Source organism: Micromys minutus (assembly GCF_963924665.1).
Source record: "Micromys minutus genome assembly, chromosome: 8".
Taxonomy (NCBI): Eukaryota; Metazoa; Chordata; class Mammalia; order Rodentia; family Muridae; genus Micromys; species Micromys minutus.
The window spans coordinates 1,421,807-1,441,927 of record NC_137977.1 but is presented as its reverse complement, the minus strand read 5'-3'; the positions used below and the strand labels follow the sequence as shown (position 1 = coordinate 1,441,927).

The 20,121-nt window shown below is 46.0% G+C and overlaps 1 protein-coding gene across 2 annotated transcripts in view; it reads right to left on the bottom strand.

The window, feature by feature from the left end:
- The window catches only part of TTC39C (tetratricopeptide repeat domain 39C), an 80,384-nt gene that overhangs the window by 43,356 nt on the left and 16,907 nt on the right, over nt 1–20,121 (bottom strand). For both annotated transcript variants that reach the window (XM_080919809.1, XM_080919808.1), the window contains exon 2: nt 382–430. In XM_080919809.1, coding sequence (XP_080775935.1) covers nt 382–414 — 33 coding nt within the window. In that variant the 5' untranslated portion in view covers nt 415–430. The remainder of the gene's footprint in view (nt 1–381; nt 431–20,121) is intronic.

Here is a 20,121-nt window from a genome sequence, read left to right as displayed (position 1 = left end):
GGTTTATGTGACAAGCATTCCAGAGAAACAAAAACATCCAGCTGACTGACTATTGTAATTCACAAGTCCATCCTCTAGGCTGCTAATAATATTCCTTACGAGACCATTTTTCTTGTCGCAATACAATCTTAATCTCCGAAGGGCTTCCAATTAAACCTTGATTTATTTATTTTTAAAAGTCAAGCTGGGGAAAATAATCATACATTCAAAATAATCTAAAAATCACATATAAGCATTTTATTTTTATACTTGGGGGAGAACATTTATCTCACAGACATTAGTTAATAGGCAATGACTTTAGGTTTTCTTTAGCAATATGTCTATAGACATTACTTCATAATTGTTTTCTTGACAGCAATGTCTCTTTTGATATCAACTCACCAAAAAGCTGACGAAGCTGGCTCCAAAACTCATCAGTGGACTATGATTTCTGTAAAAGAACCAAATACAAATATCTTATTGGACGCCTTACTTTAAAAGTGTTTTGTAAAGAATATATCATCACATAGACTGCACACCACTCACTAGACAGATGTAAGGCAAGTGAGCAGATTAAATTACACCAAGTTGAAGAGCTGAGGTACTTCCTGGATCTACTACCAGGAGAGATTCCATCTTTGATTCTCTGAAAGCAAGGGAGGTCTCAGTGTAAAACTGTAACACTAAGGAGCTTCCAGTGAATAGAAAGATAAATAGAAAGAGTGGCCACACCGTGGCCAAAGGAAGGTGCTGATCTGTTTCTTCAAGTACAGAGCTGAATGCAAACCTCACATCTATCAGGGTGGGTGTGGTGGTGCAGGCTGCAATGCCAGCACTAGGGGGGCTGAGGCTGAGGACACAGCAGGGACTTACCCAAGCTATACAAGCAAACAGAACAGCAAACACCTGACATAAAGTCAGTGCTATTTGTAGAACAGATCAAGACCTATCTCCACTGGATATACACTCTCGCTCACCCCAAGGTTGAGAGCACCTCCCTAAGACTTGCTAATTCCCAACTGAGACACACAGGCGTCACCATCTTGTAGTAAGCACAAGAGGAAAGCCAGCCATCGCTGTATGAGTCAGAACATACAAAAAGAAAGTCTTCAATCCAAACTAAAAACAAATACAAAATCTAGGTCTCCATAAACTGTGCAAGAGGAAAGAAAACACAGCCATGTACTGTTAAATAGTAATGAGAAATGTCACGAACTTCTCACTATGCTAACACATGGCCATTAAATAACAACCACGGGCGTCATGTAACAGCTGTCTATCCTACCCTCCACCAAACACTGACATTGTGTCCAACATGAAAAGGCTGTGTATCTGTGTGGAGTGTGTGCATGTGAGAGAGAAAGTTAGCCCTGGTAATATGAACTTCCCATCTGTGCCTGGGGAATATGCTGCACAGACATGTTTGCAGGCAATTCCACATCAGGGCTTAAGAGAGAATACCACAGTCAACACACATGTAAATCTCCTTCTTTTCTTGCAGTACTCTACATGAGGATGAGCTGTCGGGGGAGACTCCATGATTAACCTCTCCTGGTACCTTTTCCCCATCTACCTACTCCATAGCTGCCTTCAGCTGCTTCCCTGCCCCCTGCCACTTAAAAGGATGCTTGAATCAGCGACACCAAACCAACAGGAAGGTCAGCTCACTTGTCAGGAACCCAGAGCAGCACTTAGACCCCTGACCTTAGCTGGGAGGCCTGTCACGACTACAGTGCCGCCCAAACATGCTGTCCATTCCCGTGACACAGCATTGCCTGAGCTCAGATGCCGCACAGGCTTCTAGCTCCTGTATTAACTGCATCCTGATGTCTTACTCAGCAACCATTGGAGGACAAGGGTGAGCGAGGGGGTGAGGTCCCTGCTCTCAAGGACAGGCGCATTTGATGGATTTCCACACAGCAATGGCAGCTCTGCTTCCCCATCCCCTGACTGCAGTTCTGCCACTGTTACTTTTGCTCCGTGATCTTGGCTAAAATTAGCTTTCTGAGAACCACAGGAATTAATTATTTATGGCGCCAAGTCTTGCTCCCATTACCTCACATAGCGTCTTAGCTTTTAAATGGAAGAAGAGATCCGGGCACCGCGGCAGAGGCGCTTTCCCTCCCTGAGGCGTTGCCGACCACCAGCATCATAGGCACATGGGGAGCGACTGCTGTCCTGTCAGCCACTTCCCCAGCCCCGCAAGCCAGGTGCGCCCAGGTTCCCACGCTGGGTTCACTCAGCCTTCAGCTTGTCACATACTTCAAGTGACCCAACACTAACTGACTTCATCTTACGTAGCTCTGGCCCATACACGCATCCCTACACAAAACATGTCTTGGGGATTTTAAAATGAATCCAAAGATAGATACGAGGGTGATTACTGAAACCCCAGTAACCAGGCAGAAGCAATCAGGCTCTACCGAGTTCATGGCTAGTTACATGAGGGCTCTAGGGTAGCAGGAAAGCGGTAACATGTGTTTGAAGAACAGGCGGTTAGGGCTGTGGACATTGGTAAAGTACTTGTCTGGTATTCGGGAAGCAGAGTTCAAAGCCAAGCACCACACAGCCCATGTGATGGGGCAAATGCCTGCGATCGCTACACCTGGACGTAAAGGCAGGGGTGATGGGAGTTCAAGGTGTGAGGCTACACACACACACACACACACACACACACACACACACACACACACGAAAACTTCAGAAGTTCAGAGAGACAGGAAAGAGCAGAGATAAATGCTCTTGTGTTTACATTACCAAGGAGACTTCGGAGCCCCCAGGAATTACAAGCTGTAAAAGGAAGTAAAGGAACATACATGTGATTCCAAACATAGCAGCAGCTCTGGTGACATAACCAACAGACTTTAAAGTATGTTCACCTAATGGTCCATTTCTGTTCTTGGGTGTCCTCAGAAATGACCCTCCCCAGGGACACTACTAGGGCCACATCCTTGCAGGATAAGTAGGTTCTGGTTTTCTACAACAGTGAAGACAAGGGACACAGAACAAGGTATATTAAAGCCAATGACTTTATACTAACTAATAATATTTTCCTTTATTTTTTACTTTTATATGTATGTTTTGCCTGCATGTCTTGTGTCTACATACCTACACTACATGTCTCATGCATGCAGTGCTTGAGAAGGCCAGAAGAGGGAGCTGGGTCTCATGGAACTGGAGTTATGAATGGTTCTGAGGCACCAGGTATGTGCTGGGAATTGAACCCACGTCCTCTGGGGAAAGCAGCTGGTGCATTTACCCACTAAGCCTGCTCCAGTTCATTATACAGACTGCAAGAGTTCACGCAAGTGCAGTGTGTACCTTCAGGCTTCAGCAATGGACCTGTTGTCTAGCTCTGTCCCCTGCAAAGTTGAGAAACGGTGTTCACTGCCCAGCCTTGCGCATGCCCAGCAGCCATGTGCAAACTCAGCACCCTCCGTAAACACGCTGAAGGACACACAGTGTCTCCTCCATGAGAAGCCATGTAGGTTCCAGATGAGGTGTAAGAGCCGAGAGTGCCCAGCTACAGCACAGAGTAATAATTTTAAGAGAAAAAAAAAAAATACTATGCTCTTCGAGAGGTTCCTACTCTCCAATGAAGAGAATATTTTGCCATCTTTGAGGGAAAATGCATGGAAACAAGTCAGTAAAAGCCAGGCTAATTAAACTTTTTCATTAAAAGGAGAAAAACATGCCAGCCAGTTGTTGTGAGCCAACACCTGACACAGACAACTTCAGGGAGAAGAAATTCATTCTGACTCACAGTCACAGGGGATATAAGTTCACACTGTAGAGAAAGGTAGGATCAGGAGGCAGAGACAGACTGGAAGAGGACCAGGCTTGCTCTCATCGGCCTATCTAAGCTCAGTAGGTCTCAGTCCCAAAGACTCCAGTATCCCAAAGCAACTGCACCAGCTGGAGATCAACTGTTCCGACATGTGGGATACCTCACAAGACAGAGGACCCTAGGAAACCAAACTGTTATTTTGAAAACTGACCCTGCCTGTTCTCTATGGACTTGAGGAGCTGGCTGAGGAAGGGAAGAGAGATGCGCTCAACAGCAACAAAGACAACGGAAGCATCTTCACTCTGGGGCCTAACAACACAAAGGCAGCAATCATGAAGACAGGAAACAGAAGAAATTCAACACCCCCCCTCCCCATGACGATAGAACTGGCCAGAGACATCCTGCAGGTGACGTCATGGTAAATATCTTCATTCTTCAGCAACAAGAAAGCCATACGGGGTGGGGGATGGGGGAGACAAAAAGAGTTTCTAACGTAAGGCATACCAAACAATGAAAACATAGAAAAAAATAGTTCCAGAACACAGAAAACAGCACACATATATACATACACAGACACAAAGACACATACATAGGTATATACACACAGAGTCATACAAACATGTACACACACAACTAGAAGGAAGGATATCAAACTGTCCTGACAGTAGTGATAAACCGTTAATTATCTAGGAAGACATCTGGCGGAACACTCCTAAGAGCTGAACACCATCATGTTTGTTTTCCAATGGTGGCATTCTTAGCATTTAAAACCAGTAATTCTCTGGTCTGGGGTTGCCTGCCCCTCAAAGTGTAACACACAGGAGCACAGGCAAGGTCTTTAATAACTGAGGCCATCTGGTGCCGATGTGCGTTCAGTACACTGGCCTATACCAGCTGGAAATGGTTTGTTTCCGGGAGTCCCTGCTTTGGAAATGTGGCCCCAGGTCACGGCAGAGGCCTTTGAAAGAGATTCACATGTACTTGCTGGGCCCTGGTTGAGCCAAACTGTGCTAGAAGGTTAGGCTGGCCTCTGCAGTCTCTCTACTTCCTGTCCTGCTGTGTGACCCCGGTCCCTCATGTGACAGAGCACAGATGACCCTCACTGGAATTAACCCGAGGCCCACCCTAGTTCCCTGAACCTCCCAAAACTGAGCAAAATACACCTGCTTTAGGTCAGCCCACCTCAGTCCATTATAGCTACAGGAAGCCAATACAATGCATACGAAATTTTCCAATTAAAAACAAAAACATGCCCCCCTCCAAGAAAAAAGGTGTCTTTTGGGAAGCACTGATGAAGGCCCCCTTGTGTTCACCACCCCAGTTAGTTTTCAAAGTGAACCATCACTCATAAAATGGGTCTGAATTTCTTCCTTCTACCATAGTGAGTCAGCAAAGGGAGAGTAGAGAGCCGGTTACAAATCCAAGGAAGCCATGTCATCTGCCCCTGTGCTGACCAACTTTTCAAGGGAAGGAGATTCTTTGAAGGTTCTGCAGGATATTCCAAACCCAGCTGATCAGGGTTTGTCCTCAAAAATACAGTGGAAAGGAAATTAAACAACGAATTGCTTTTCATCTCTAAACTAAAGTTTCTCCCTGTATTGTGTGCCTTAGTGCCTGGGGTTCAGGGATGTAAGCATGCAAGGGCACCTGTGAGGTCAGAGGGGAACTTCCTGGGTCAGTTCTTCATCCTGTGAGTCCCAGGGACTGAACTCAGGTCGTCAGGTGCGGTGTGAGCCCTTCACTCGCCGAACTGTTGTACCAGCTTACACTTTATTACAGACTATTTCCCTACCCATAAGATAAATGAACACAACTTTCAGGAAGCCCCTGGCTGGACACAGCACTTCAAATGTGATTTTACTACTCAAAGTCAACAGCTGGAAAATTTCAAGCCTTTGATTTTTTTTTTTCCTAAAAATGCTCTGAATTCATGTTAAATTCTTGGAAGGCTTTTTCAAAGTGACTTCTCTACCCTCCAGATGTGTGAGAGCACGAAGCCTGTGTGAGACAGAAGCTGCGGCCTGATGAGTCACACTCCAGGGGTGAGCTCCCACACCTGAGGGCAGAAGAAACCGGGGCGACACCTTCCCTGCGGCTCTTCTGGAGTCTGTCCCCTTTGTGACCTGGGACGGTTTTAGAACCACAGCCCAGAGGACAACTGCAGCTAACTCTATACAACCAGCAACAAAGACAAAGTGGGGTTAAGTGGGGTACATACAGATGCCTCCAGACCTATGCTCTGACTGCTACCATCAAAACTGAGGCCACACCAGCCTGGTGTTTCTGGTTTTGTGGCCACGACACAGGAATCACAGGTTGTAAAGGAAAGAGAGAGACAGCTTCAACTACATTGAGCTCACCAGCTTCTGTCCATCAAAGGACACAGCCACCAAGTACAACGGCAGGCAGACCATGAGCGGAAAGGGACTGGCTGCAAATTCTAAGTCTCCTAAGGTCGCCATAGCCAGAGGCTGGAAAGGTCACCCACAGCTTAACAGTAGCAAAACCAAAAGCCTACCATAAGAATGACTCAAGGGCTGGCAAGATGGCTCAGCTGGTTGGGGGCTTGCTACATAGCCTGGTAACTCCAGTTCAATCCCCAGAACACATGTAAAGGTGGGAAGAAAAAAATGACTCCACAAAGTTGTCTCTAATCAAGCAGAGAGATATATACATGCATATGCACACACAAAAAGTATAACAATCAAAAGAAGAAAACAAAAAAGGCAGGTCAAAGCACGTTCTGGAAGGCTGGCTGCAGTGAAGATGACCCAAGTTTGCTTTCCGGAAGCCACGTGACGACAGCCAGCGGTGACAGCAGCTGCAGGAGTTCCAAGGCTCTCTTCATCCCCTATCTGGTATTATACTGACATGCAGAAACATAGACAAAAACTTTATACTTACAAAATTAAAAATTAAAGTAAAATCTTCTGTTTTTAAATGAGTCAAGGCACATCTTCAAAGAGACAGCAATGGCTCAGAGGCATTAGGAACAGAGTTGAACAGCACCGACCACAGCGTGGCTCAACTTTGAGAAATACTAGTCACAAAAAGACAAACGTGCCTTGATTCTTCTTACGTAAGGCACCCGTCACAGGCAAATTCACAGAGAGGACAACAGTGGTTGCTGGGGTTGGGGTTGGGTTTGGGGTGAAGGAGTATGAGGGTTTGCTTAAAGGGATGGAGTTGTAGTTTCACAAGACGAGAAGAATCCTGCAGACTGCTTGGAAAATAATATGAATGCATTTTATACTAAACTATATATTAAAAAAGGCTAAGAAGAAAGCTGGAGAGATTGTTCAGTGGTTAGCGCACTGGCTGCTCTTCCAGAGGACCTGGGTTAGATTCCCAGCTCCAAATGGCAGCTCACTGTGACTCCAGTTCCAGGGAATCCGATGACTTCTTCTGACCTGATTCTCAGGCACTAGGCATGCAAGTAGTGTACATACATACCTGTAGGCCAAACACCACCACACATAAAATAAGGTAGGAATGGCCAAGATGATTTAATAATGTAGTATATATATTTTGCCAGTTTGAAAAGATTTTCCTATAACAAAAAGAAACCAGCTGTCTTCACTGAAGTCAGGGTATCATAACTCAACAAGAGAGAAAGGGGGGAGGCAGAGCACTGGAGTTTAATGTCATCCTCTGCTACGCTGTGAGTTCGAAACCAGCCTGAAGTATGAGAGACTATGTAAAAACTCCAACAGTGATGAGAAAGAGTTTAAGCTAAGATTGTTTAAAGTACTTTAATGTAGAAACAGAAGTGCTGTGAACCCCATATTCCAACAGCTATGCACAGAGAAAAGTGAAAATCGTTTTCTGAGACAGAGAGATGAAGGGTATTTTCCAGTAAGTATGTCGTATTCATACAGCTGTGCACACATATGTATGTATGTTACATATATACGTATGTAACGTCAACAATCAAAGAAAAAGAGGCCATCGCTTGAGAGTGGTGTGGGTATGTAGGAAGCATGGGGGAGGAGGAGCTGAAGGGTGGAAGGAAGAAGGAAACTAATGTGGTTATTTCAATTAAAAATAACCTTAAAATATGAAAATAAAATCAAAAGTGTGGGGGGGGGGGCAGCGAAGCCTTCACAGTGTCAGTGTTGAAAGCCACACAGACACCCTCACAGTTATTCCCCTTTCAGAAAGACAAGGCACCATGGGAGTCAGTGTGCTAGCTCCAAACCCTCATGTCAGTGTTGAAAGCCACACGGACACCCTCACAGTTACTCCCCTTTCAGAAAGACAAGGCACCATGGGAGTCAGCGTGCTAGCTGCAAACCCTCAGGTGCAGCTCTCAACAGGGAAGCCATCCACCAGGTAGCAGGATGGGCTGACGCAGCCACAAAGCAGGCAGACTCAGCTTCTGCGGGAGTGAGCTGCTTACTCCGCGGCAAGCTGAGGGCCAGCCAAAGCCACCGTGGCCCAGGGCCAGCAGAACACTAGACCCAAAAGAACAGGGAAAGACTCCCACATGGTGTTTCACTCCAACATAACTCCTCCCATTTTCCTTTCTGTTTTTATTCTAAATTCTGTGTGAACGGTTTGTCTGAGGGGTATACAGATGCTGGTGCCCTGTGGGCCCAGAGGAGAAATGCAGATTCCTAACTGCTGGGCCACCTCTCCAGTCCCTGGTTTTTAGTTTTGTTTTTTTCTAAAAAATAAAAACAAATAATTTAGAGTTCTTTTTTTATATTTGCTACAAGGTAATATACGTAAGAACTTTACAAATATCCTTTAAATAAAAAGGAAGGAAGGGTTGAGAAACAAACAAGCCTTTAGTCTCACAAACACAACAAACATTTTCTTAGGATTCCAGTGAAGTCCCGCCTTAAACGAAGTATCTGTTCTTAATGTAAAACCACTCTTTCACTGAGCTGACTCCATGACACTATCAAGAATAATAAATAAACAGCTTTACAGTAAGGAATTTGATGAGGTCAGGGCTGGAAGCTCAAACACCTGCTTTGATCCCGGCAGTCTCTGTGCACCCCACCGAGCTGGCCTGTGGATTCAATCTGTCAAGTCCTGCATCTCAAGCTCCCTAAGCCCAGTGTGGAGAAGCAGTTACCAGGAGCCTCAACCTCAGTCTGAAGGGGGGACAGCATCACTCCAGGAAGCCCGTGGGAGAGGGCATGGAAGCGCTCACTGGCACTACACAAGTCCTGGCCCTTCAGGAAAAGTGGAAACATCTCCAGTTGGACCGTCTGACAGATGCTTGCGGAGGAGAGCCTCTTCCATGTGCAGAAAAAGAAAGGATGCCTTGGGAGAGACCCATGAGTGGGCACACAGCCTTATCAGGCTCAAGGGGAGCTGGGTGAGGTGCTTCAGGCTTTGCCTTGCCCTACTTGGAGAGAATTAAATACTGTTCAGTAAGCACCCCCAAAGCAGCTCGGCTCGATCTTCATCCCAGAGTTTAGCAGAAACATGGTTTATATAAAACTCCTATAGCAGTTTTCAGATCCACAGTGTTGAACCTCCGGACAAACAAAAGGGCTCAGCAAGTAGAAGAGCTTGCTGCCAAGACTGACAACTTGAATTCTATCCCTAGGACTGACATGTTAGGAGACAGCCAACTCCCACAAGGTGTCCCTGACTTCCACACGCATGCTGTAGTGTGTCCCCATATCCTAGCACACAACGAACGAGTGAAAGTAACGGAAAAGAAAGACTTTAAGCCAATAGTACAAAGAAAATGTCTCATTTCCTATGGCAGTAAGAACATTCAATGTAAGGTTCACTTAAAGGAGTTTTCCTAACTTAATTTGTAATAGAAAAATATTCAGAGGGGGGAAATACTAATTTGTTCTGAAAGCAATTTGGTTTAAAGCACACTTCCGTTACTCATTAGCATTTCTAGAGAGCTCCAGCCGGGCAGCAGCAGAGATGTCCCCTCTGGACCAAGCTGGGCCAGATGAGAGAATCCTAAGAGCATTAAATCACTTGATGACCATTCCACAGGTTAGGCTCCATCCTCCAATGCTGAGAGATGAACTCGGGATCCTGCCCACTTCACCATCCCACTTCTAAAAATTCTGAGGAAGGATTAAAATGTCAGCTCCGGGGTTGGAAATACACCCAGCTGACAGAAAGTTGTCTGCCGTGCACACGGCCCGTGCGTGCTCTCCGCGGTGACACAGACTGGGCATGACTGTGCGTATCTGCAATCCCAGCACTTGGCTACACAGAGATTTGGAGACCAAACTGAACACATGAGGCCTGCCTCAAATAATAAAACTAAATAAAATAATGTCTTTCCAAGCTTGACTGGAGGTCTCAGGCCACTTCGGGACAAAAGTCCCAGCAGACTTTTCTAGGGTGCGGCCTGCCAGAGATGCCACTGGGCTACAGAGGCATGAACGCTGCAGAATCATCAGCCACTTTCTAATTGGACTTGCGACCCACTCCACAGGGCGGAATTCATGCCCGGCCAATACGACAACCTGGTGAAAATCCCATGGTGGCACTGTCTTGGGTCTTCAGGGGACATTCACTGCTGTCACCTTTCTAAGCAGTCACACGGTCAAACTGCTTCCCCACTATGTTCACACCCTAGAGTGGCTGCTCTAACCTCGGCCGGAGAAGCTTCTTCCTGCAGTGGGAAGCAGTCAGTACAGACTCAGAACTGGTCCAAGAATAAGTGAAAGCTGCTGCAACTAGTAAGATTTCAATGCACACTATCAAACCTCTAAAAAAAATCAAGTACTGACAAAAATGTATTCATATGGTTTTGTGGAAAAATGCTTTTAAAAATCTGTACATTTATCTGTTTTATAAAATAAAGCTGTTTAAATAAAAAAAATACTTAAAAAAATAAGTGAATGCTGGCTATTCAACCTAGGTGGGCATCTATCAGACCTGCCCGCCCCACCCCCACTCCAAGCTGCAGGGAACTCTGGGAAGACGTGGCAGATAAGGTGTTAGAGCTGAGGAAAGTCACAGGTTGAGCCGGTCAGCATTCCAATAGGGACACGGAGGAGCCCAGCAGGCTCCACCTCTGGCTGGGGACAACTGCTGGCTGCTGGAAGGAAGTGAGCAATGTCCCCCGCCCCCCTCGGTAACTGGCTACGGAAGGCTGCCCGTGTTCCCGGTGGACGGTCTTCCTCGCGGGGGCGCAGGCAGCACTGGCTGGACTCAGAGGTTATTAAAAAGGAGGAGGACGTAAAGGTTGGAGGGCTATGCCGGGTTCGGTATGATCAAGATCTGTTGGTACTGGGAACGGGGACGCTGATGGCTTGGAGCAGGCTGGACAAGGCAGGATGAGAGGAGGACTCCGGGCCTCCTCCCCACAGAGGAGCAGGATAAGCTAACCAGAAGCCTGGATGGCCCACGTGCAGACAACACTGTGAGCAGGGCACTCCTTCAGCATGCATTCTGAAGAAGGGCATTGCCCGGGTGCCCATTATGCAGTGTGCAGGCATCGAATCATAAGTACTCCACAATGCCTATCGATACGATATGCCCACAGGAAAACTTTAAGATCAACCATTAAGAATAGTGAGGGACGATGTCTCAGGTTTCATTGCTACGACGAGACACTATGACTAAGGCAATTCTAATAAAAGCAAACACTTAACTGGGGTGGCTTACGGTTTCAAAGGACAAGTCCCCTTTCATCATGGCGGGAAGCGTGGCAGTGTGCAGGCAGACATGGTGCTGAAGGAGCCGACAGTTGTTTTGATCAAATTCCATACTGGGCAGAGCTTGAGCATAGGAGACCTCAAAGCCCACCTACATTCTGACGCACTTCCTCCATCAAGGCCACAACTCCTAATAAAGCCTCTCCCTATAGCCAAGCACTGAAACACATGAATCTATGGGGGCCAAACATGTTCAAACCAGAGGACTGTGGCAAGTTATTCCTCAAAGCCACTGGATGAACTTGAAGAAGGCAGATCTCTTACCAGGTCACTGCAATACTCAAGTCACTTTAACGATAGTACCCCACGTGGAAACATGAATCTGGGCCAGGGGAAATGCCTAGCTAGCTCTCTGGCTGAAGGCTTTGGCATACAGCATCTCACACAGGCTGTTGGCCAAATCCTCTCATTCCGCAACAGTTCCTGCTCGGCCTCCCGGGCTCCTACACAAACACTCAGTTCTCGTGGATGAGGGTAGGAGCCCCTCTGGGATCTTGGTTCTTCTCAGCCCTCATCCTTCAGAACATGTCACACCAGCCTGGTGGCCACGGCAGGGTCGCGGCGCTCTTGTTGACAGGCTGGTGTGTGAACGATGGGGGTGAATATAAGCCTTAAGGAGAGAGGGCCTGCATCTGGTCATCCGCCAGCCGTTCGCTGTTTCTGCATCTTGCTGTGTTGTAATGTTGTTTGCTGAGTAAAGATGCTAACTGAAGCAGTGTCTGGCAGAAAGCAGGCACAGCACAGGATTTAGGGAGGAACGTGACAAATAATGGACTATTTTAAGTACACAAAATGCCCTCCTATTCTTACAAAGCTATCCCTGAGAGGATTCCTTCCTGCCCATCTTCGGAGCACATAAATTGCTTAAAATGGTTTCCTGCCTCTCCCAAGAGCTCTCTGCCACTGTCATTCTGAAAAGAGCAGCCTTTTTACCCACCAGGCCAAACGCAGCCTAAACGGGCATCACCAGGAGCTCCGGGAGCCAGTCTTCCTTTATGATGTAACTGTGAAGTCTTTAAGTTTTCAAGCACATCTTAGCTACATAATTGTGCACTGTTGCCTTGTTTGTAGCTATAGTTTTATAATTCAGGGGCTTACAGTGTGGGTAGGTCTGATGGAACTGCCCTCGCCTGTAACCCCAGCTCTCAGGAGTTCCAGGCCAGCCTGGGCTACAATGTAGTTTTGGTCGGCCAAGGCTATAGACAGAAACCATCTTAAACAAAACAAAAACAACCCAAAAATAAAACCCAAAATCACAACACCAACAAAGCACAATCTAAAGGTTTAAATAATATTTAAATGATGAGCTGGTTTTCCAGAGTCAACGGCTTATTTGTGCCACACGATTAAATTAAATTTCACACTTCTACTGTAGCAGTGGCATCAGATCACCAAGTCATATATGCAGTCACACATGCAGTCACACATGCAGTCACAAATGCAGTCACACACGTAGTCACACACACAGTCACACACGTAGTCACACATGCAGTCACACACCTAGTCACACATGCAGTCACACACGCAGTCACACACGCAGTCACACACACAGTCACACATGCAGTCACGCAGTCCATGGAATTTATCAATGTGAACTGATAACACACTGTCTACCCAGGCAGGGCTTAAAGAGCTGTGCTCCTCCATTACTTCCTGTTTTTAATATAACATCATCAATTTTTATAACAATATGTGAGGACTCCAAACCCTAGCAGTAGGCATTTCCTGCCTCGGTTGCTTCTTTAATCATTAATTACCCAATTAAGCCACAAGCATGCAGGGCTGGCTTTGCCCCTGACTCGGTGTGTGCCACGTCCCTCTGCTGTCCTGCAGCAGGAGCAGACGAGGCTGACAGGACAGCTCCGAGGGGAAAGGCCAAGCCCGATGTGTATCCAGTGGGACACCTACGCAGTGCGAGGGAAGCTGCGCCTACAACCTGCTCCCTGATTCCCACGAGTGCTGAGTGTGTCACAGGGACGTCCACACGAATAATTAGAATGTACAGACATCTCCTAAAGACATGGTTAAAGAAGGAGGAAGATGAAGAAAAAACGGGAAAGAAATGGAAGGACAGAGAGAGAGACACACGAACGACAAGTCTGAGGATGACGTGAATATTGTGATTTTCCTCCAGAACAAGTGACAGAAGCTGCACATTCAAGTTAGGTAAACTGTATGTCCATAAAATTAGTCAGATCTCAGAGCTTCTCTAAAGCCAAAGCTGTTCAACTGAGGTTTGAACACAGGCACACAATGGCAAAAGTTCACTGTTACAGAGAAGCTGCTACTTGGGGACAAGGACACATTCCAGTAAAGCACCAGGTAGACTGCATGAGGTAAAACCAAGGCGATGAGTGCCATTAATGCCATCATCACTCAAGAGGCAGAGGCAGGTGGAGCTGTGTGTTAGGGGCTAGCCTGGTCTACACAGTGAGTCCTAGACCAGTAAAGACTATATATACTGAGAGCCTATCTCAAAAGCAAAGCAAAACAAAATTTAATAATTTGAAGCAAAAAGAAAACATGTTCAAATGGACTTCAATCCCTGAAGACGTGTGGGAAACATCTTATTTAACCCTGTGCACTCAAGTGTATAGCCAGAACATCTACACTGTGAGAGTGAAAATTGGTGCCAAAACTTGGAAAACTGCTCTCCTTCCCTTCCCCCACCTCTGAAGTTTCTAAGAGTCTACCCCAAAGAAATGAACCACAAAGTTCTGACGGAAGGTGCTTACTGTGGTGTCACAGGAGCTCCAGGCTAAGAATGCAGTGGGAAGTGTGCACTGTTACACAGGTTACTAAGAGTGCAGTGGGAAGTGTGCACTGTCACACAGGTTACTAAGAGTGAAGTGGAAAGTGTGCACTGTTACACAGGTTACTAAGAGTGCAGTGGGAAGTGTGCACTGTTACACAGGTTACTAAGAGTGCAGTGGGAAGTGTGCACTGTTACACAGGTTACTAAGAGTGCAGTGGGGAGTGTGCACTGTCACACAGGTTACTAAGAGTGCAGTGGGAAGTGTGCACTGTTACACAGGCCATGTATACCACCCCAATCATTTACCTACTTCTTATAAAGACAGTCCAACTCAGGGACACTTGCTCTACAGTGTTTGGGAAGGCAGAGCTTACACTTTTTGACCTGACCATGGAAGTGTGGTACTAACAGTGAGATAAGCTGCCCCTGTACCTTGAGGCCCCGCCTCTTCAAGGGAGTCTGATGCAGTGACAATGTCCTCACACAAATATCAGAGGCAAATCAGAAAAGGATAGAGTACTGGCTGCTGGCTGGTTTGTGTCAACTTGACACAAGCTGGAATTATCACAGAGAAAGGAGCCTTAGTTGAGGAAATGCCTCCATGAGATCCAGCTGTAAGGCATTTTCTCAACTAGTGATCAAGGGGGGAGGGCTCAGCCCACTGTGGGTGGAGCCATCCCTGGGCTGATAGACCTGGGTTCTATAAGAAAGCAGGCTGAGCAAGCCAGGGGAAGCAAGCCAGTAAGTGACATCCCTTCATGGCCTCTGCATCAGCTCCTGCTTCCTGACCTGCTTGGGTTCCAGTCCTGACTTCCTTTGGTTATGAACAGTGATATGGAAGTGTAAGCTGAATAAACCCTTTCCTCCCCACCTGCTTCTTGGTCATGATGTTTGCGCAGGAGTAGAAACCCCGACAGAGACAGATGACAATCTGAAACACCCGTTACCTGTCATTACGGCTTTTTAAAATGCAGAACACAAAGCAATAGGTACAAATGATAAGCTATATGAGACGGTCATACAAGTAAGCAAGAAAATGTTGCTTATGATTAATGGCCACTACAGGGGACCTCCTGTGGTGTTAAGGGCTGAGATGCAGGCCATCTAGTTTCTCATGCAAAGTCTCACAAATGTCGTTTAAGAACCTCTGTGTGCCAAGGACTACTAGAGGCACCAGAATAATGGTATTTCTTTAAAATACCTGCCACCTACCTGTGTATCTAACTTTCTAATTAACCTATTAAGTAAAGGCTGAAGAGATGGCTCAGAAGTTAAGAGAACCCAGGACCAACATGGGAATTCATGTCTCTAACTCCAATTTTAGGGAACCTGACGTCCTCTTCTGGTCTCTGAGAGCACAAAGCACACAGACATGCAGGCAAAACATCCATACAGATTTTAGAAAAGCTTTTGAACATAAATAAATGTATTTAATAATATTATTTATATAACTTAATAATATACAATAAATATAATTAAATTAAAATGTGAAGGTATTTAAAATAAAATTAGAATTTATTTAAAGTTTGAATAAATTTATAATTTGAATAAAATTAGGGTTTGAATAAATGATATATTTAATAATTTCAATTTATATATTGAAAAAATAAAATATAAAGTTGCAGTGCTGTAGTAGAATAAAAACTTTATCTATGGCAGATGCCCACAACAGCGCCCCATGAAGTCTGAATTAAATATGAAAACTGTCCTCAGGTTCAACAGAGCAAACAGCCTATTGCATCCTCTCCTAGTGATGACATAATCCTAAGTGTAAGGAGCACATGGACAAACTGTTCCCCTTTCAGTAGATGAGTCAGTCAGCGGGAACGTTTCCTCAGCCCAGAATATCACCACTGCGGTACACACCACTGCAAGAGAAGCTGCTCACCACCCCTGCTACCCAGATATTAACCCTTGGGTAAGAGAAGTCCTTTATCAACAGTGACAGGTGAGATGTAGGAGAGCCCAGCACCCACGAAGAAGGTGCTGAGTGCTAGTTCCCATGGGTCCGGTCTGACAGTGATGACAGCTATCAAGGGGGAAGGGGCAGAGGCAAAGCGCACAGGCCCGGCTTGTGGGATCTGAAGTTCTCAGGTTCCTGTGTCTCCCTAGTGGTTTGGATGCAAACCCACACAGGCTGGTGTATTGGTACACATGGTCCCGATTAGGTGCTGCCGTTCTAGAAGGTGCAGAACCTTCGGGAAGTCTGGTTGGTGAAAGGCGTGATACAGGGTCCAGCCCAGCGACTCCCCTCAGCCTAAGCTCGTCTTCTTGATAACAGCAATACAGGATTCCCAGTCCCACAATCCAGGAAGGGCTGCACCTTTTCAAACAGTGCATGGTTTCAATACAAATGGCCCCATATACTCCTGTACTTAATGCGTGGTTGTCAGGAATGGCGCTGATGGAGAAGGGTTTTTTGGGGGTGGGCTCTGAGGTTTCCAAAGCCCAACCCAAGCTCAGGGTCACTTTCTCCTGCTGCCTGTGGATTCAGATATAGAACTCTCAGCTCCCTCTCCAGAACCATGTCTGCCTGTGTGCCACCACACTTTCCATGATTAAATCTCAGAAACTGTAAGCAAGCCTCAATTAGATGCTTTCTCCTATAGTAATTGCACTGGTTGTGGTGTCTCTTCACAGCAACACAGGTTCGGAACTCTGACCCCAGGCAGAACCTTCTTCCTGTAAGGTGTTGCAGCCAGCCAGAAATGTAAACACTGTGTTTTCCCTACTCCCGCTGTCTGAGGTGGAAACATTCCCTGTCAGACACACTTACTGCTAAGCCTCCGATCCTAACGCCAGCACTGAGTGCTCCCAAATGCTATGCTGGAATTCATGGAAGCCTTCCAGGAGAGAGGAATGAAAATTCATTTTGTTTACTTTTTCTTTAAAAGCACAAAAGGGCAGAGATGTAAGGCAGCCCTTTGGTAGATTCTCACTCAGGTGGAAGGCCTGGGGGTCTTCACTGAGCATCAAGACCCTAAATGAGGATAATACCTTCAAGCCATACTTTGAGTAGCAAGACCTTACAGGTAATTCTTAGAATTTGGGGTTCAAAATGCTGGTATACAGGTTTGTGTTCACTACAATTCCAAACCATATGCATGCTTCCTTCTCTGTGTCTCTGTATCTGTCTCTCTGTCTCCCTTTCTCTCTCACTTTCTCTGTCCCAGGTTGAACTTAGAATTTCCTTGCTTCAGCCTCCGTTGTGCAGAGTACTTGGGTGTCCCCTCCAGACTTGGCTAAAATACTCTGTATCCTGATGCAACCCCTTCAGCAAAGGGAAATTTACAGACACTGATAATATTTTCTTCCCCGAAATTAAATCTTGTATGTGGAGGACATGGGCTGCTGAGCTTCTGTTTCCAGGAGCTAGTCACGGTTTCTCGGGTCTTTAGCCCTGGACCTCTCCTGGGCCTTCCTTCTCCATATGCTGCTGTGCCACGTTCTGCTCTTCCCCTGACTCGTCCCAGTCACAGCAGCTTGGTTCCCACACCCTACCCAGGGCTGCCGCAGAACCTCCCTTGAGACCTGGGTCCACACCAAACTCTCTCAGAAGCACTGTTCCATAGAGACGCCTTTCAGTGTGCTGACGCCCCTCTGCCAGACCTCTGACAACCCCACGACCCTCTGCCCCTTCCCGAGTAGACTCTGTAGTCGGTTCAGCAAAGGTGTGGAATTAAACAACCACCCACTTATCTCCGCCTCTGGCCATGATACATCCTTTTGGCTTCAAATCTGGAAGAGAGAAATCTGATTTTTCCCATGATGTGTCCTGTATTATTCATTGCCTACATCTGGGCTAGGCCACGCCCATACGAAAACTGATTACACCAGCAAATCTGGCTACAAGCAGTAATCAGCCTCAACCTCTCAATATCTATCTATCTGCCTGTCTGTCCATCCATCTGTCCATCCATCCTATCGAACCCTATCATCTCCATTGTCTCCCACTTACGTGGGTTGGAACAAGCCCTTTACTGACCTTTCCTTGGTGACGTATTTGTGACTTGAGTCACTCAGTGTTTAGGTCTAAGACGGTGCAAAGAGAGAAGCCATGAGGCAGATTTAATTTTAGTCATTCCTGACACTTAATGGCTTCAATGTCATTTTCAAGTTGAAATCTGGGCAGTGCTAGGGACTGAACCCAGAGGCGTGTACAGTATGCACACGTATGCTCACCCGTGCATATGCATGTGGAGGTACAGGTTGGTATTGTGTTTTCTCTACCACACTGGGATTTATTTCATTTTGAGGCAGGGCCTATCACTGAACCTGGAGTTCCTGCTCCGGTAGAGTGGACAGCCAGCTAGCGCCAGGACCAGCCTGCTCTGCCGTCACGTAATCCAGCCTCACACTCTCCCACTGGAACAGAACTAATTTATAATTCTACCAATCACAACATTTTCTACATTAGGTCTGATTTGTAAACCTAGGCCTTTTGAGCCTTCGTAAACTCCCACTGCCTTAGTACGCAAAATATAGCAGAGTAACTGAAAATGCCTCACCTCCTAAAATTATCATTGGGCCTAATTTTTATTTATGCAGCAGGAATGCACAGAACATATTTCTTCTTGGCTAATCGTTTTACATTTCAAATTTAAAGTCATGTCACATATGATTAAAGAGAAACTGATAATCTGTAAAATGCTTTATCTACAAATAATAACTTATTATTTAGTAATATTTATTATTAAAAAATAACAAATCCATTTGCAAATAATTTATTGTGGTAATTAATTACAAACAGTAAATAGTAAGTATATTATTACTAACAAACAATCTATTAACACTCTATAAAAACCCTTTTGAGATCTGCCAGTATAGAGAGCCATGGATTCTTCAAACCGAACCCTCCCATGGCCAGACGTGTTTTATACACATGCACAAAAACGTTTACTGAAGAAGTAAGGGACAGTCTCAGGGAATGGTTGCTGCCTAGTTACCGGGATAGTAAGGTCTTCACACGTGATGAAGTACTTTATCCAATGGTTAAGACAGTGACAATTCAGCCAGAAGTGACAGCACGTGCCTTCAATCCCAGCACTGCATCAGAGGCAGAGGCAGGCGCATTTCTGTGATTTCAAGGCCAGCTTGCTCTACACAGCAAGTTCTAGGCCAGCTAGAGCTACAGCAGAAATCCTGTCTAAAAACAAGCAAACAAACAAAATAAAGGCAATTTACACTTGATTTATATTTATCAAGATTGTTAAATTTCATAAATAAACATGCAAACCACAGTAGATAATTGTATGTTTTTTTAAGACTGAGAACCATATGGTGTCTATGATTAGAAACATGGGGAAATCAAAATACAGACAGACAAAATGCACATCAACTTAGGACAGGGAGGCTCTCGGGAGAGAGAAAGGCGCACACTGCCAGGGCAACTGTGCTTGGGACATTAATTTCCCAGGGTTCCGAAGGGACCTGAGTCTGAGTCAAAGGCGGCCAGGCTGGGTACTAAGGATGCGGCACTCTGGAGGCAGAGAAAGGAGGAACCGTGGAATTGCTGGTCCGCCTCATCAGGAAAGGCTAAACCACTGAGAGGCCTTGTCTGAAAACGCAAACTGGATGGATACCTGAGACTGACGTCTGGCCTCCACACTTACACACACACGTGCATTCACACACATAAAAGCAAAGCGTAGTATTAGGTTTAATTTGTCTTTGTAATATTTGAGTAGCAAAGGTAGTCAGGAAACCTGGAGGTGAGATCTAACACGTCCCACCCGGCCCTGTGGTTCCTAACTTAGAGAGGAGGCCCACCACTCTTTACAGACAACACTACAGACATCTGTGGCGTTTTCAATCTTGTGCTCTGGCAGACAGCCCCTCCCAAGGCTTCTCTGGAACTGCTAACATGCCCTTGGGCATTCTCCACAGCCAGTCAGCTACCAGAGCTCGGTCAGACACAAGTCCACTGCAAGGTGGAGCCAAACAGTTCC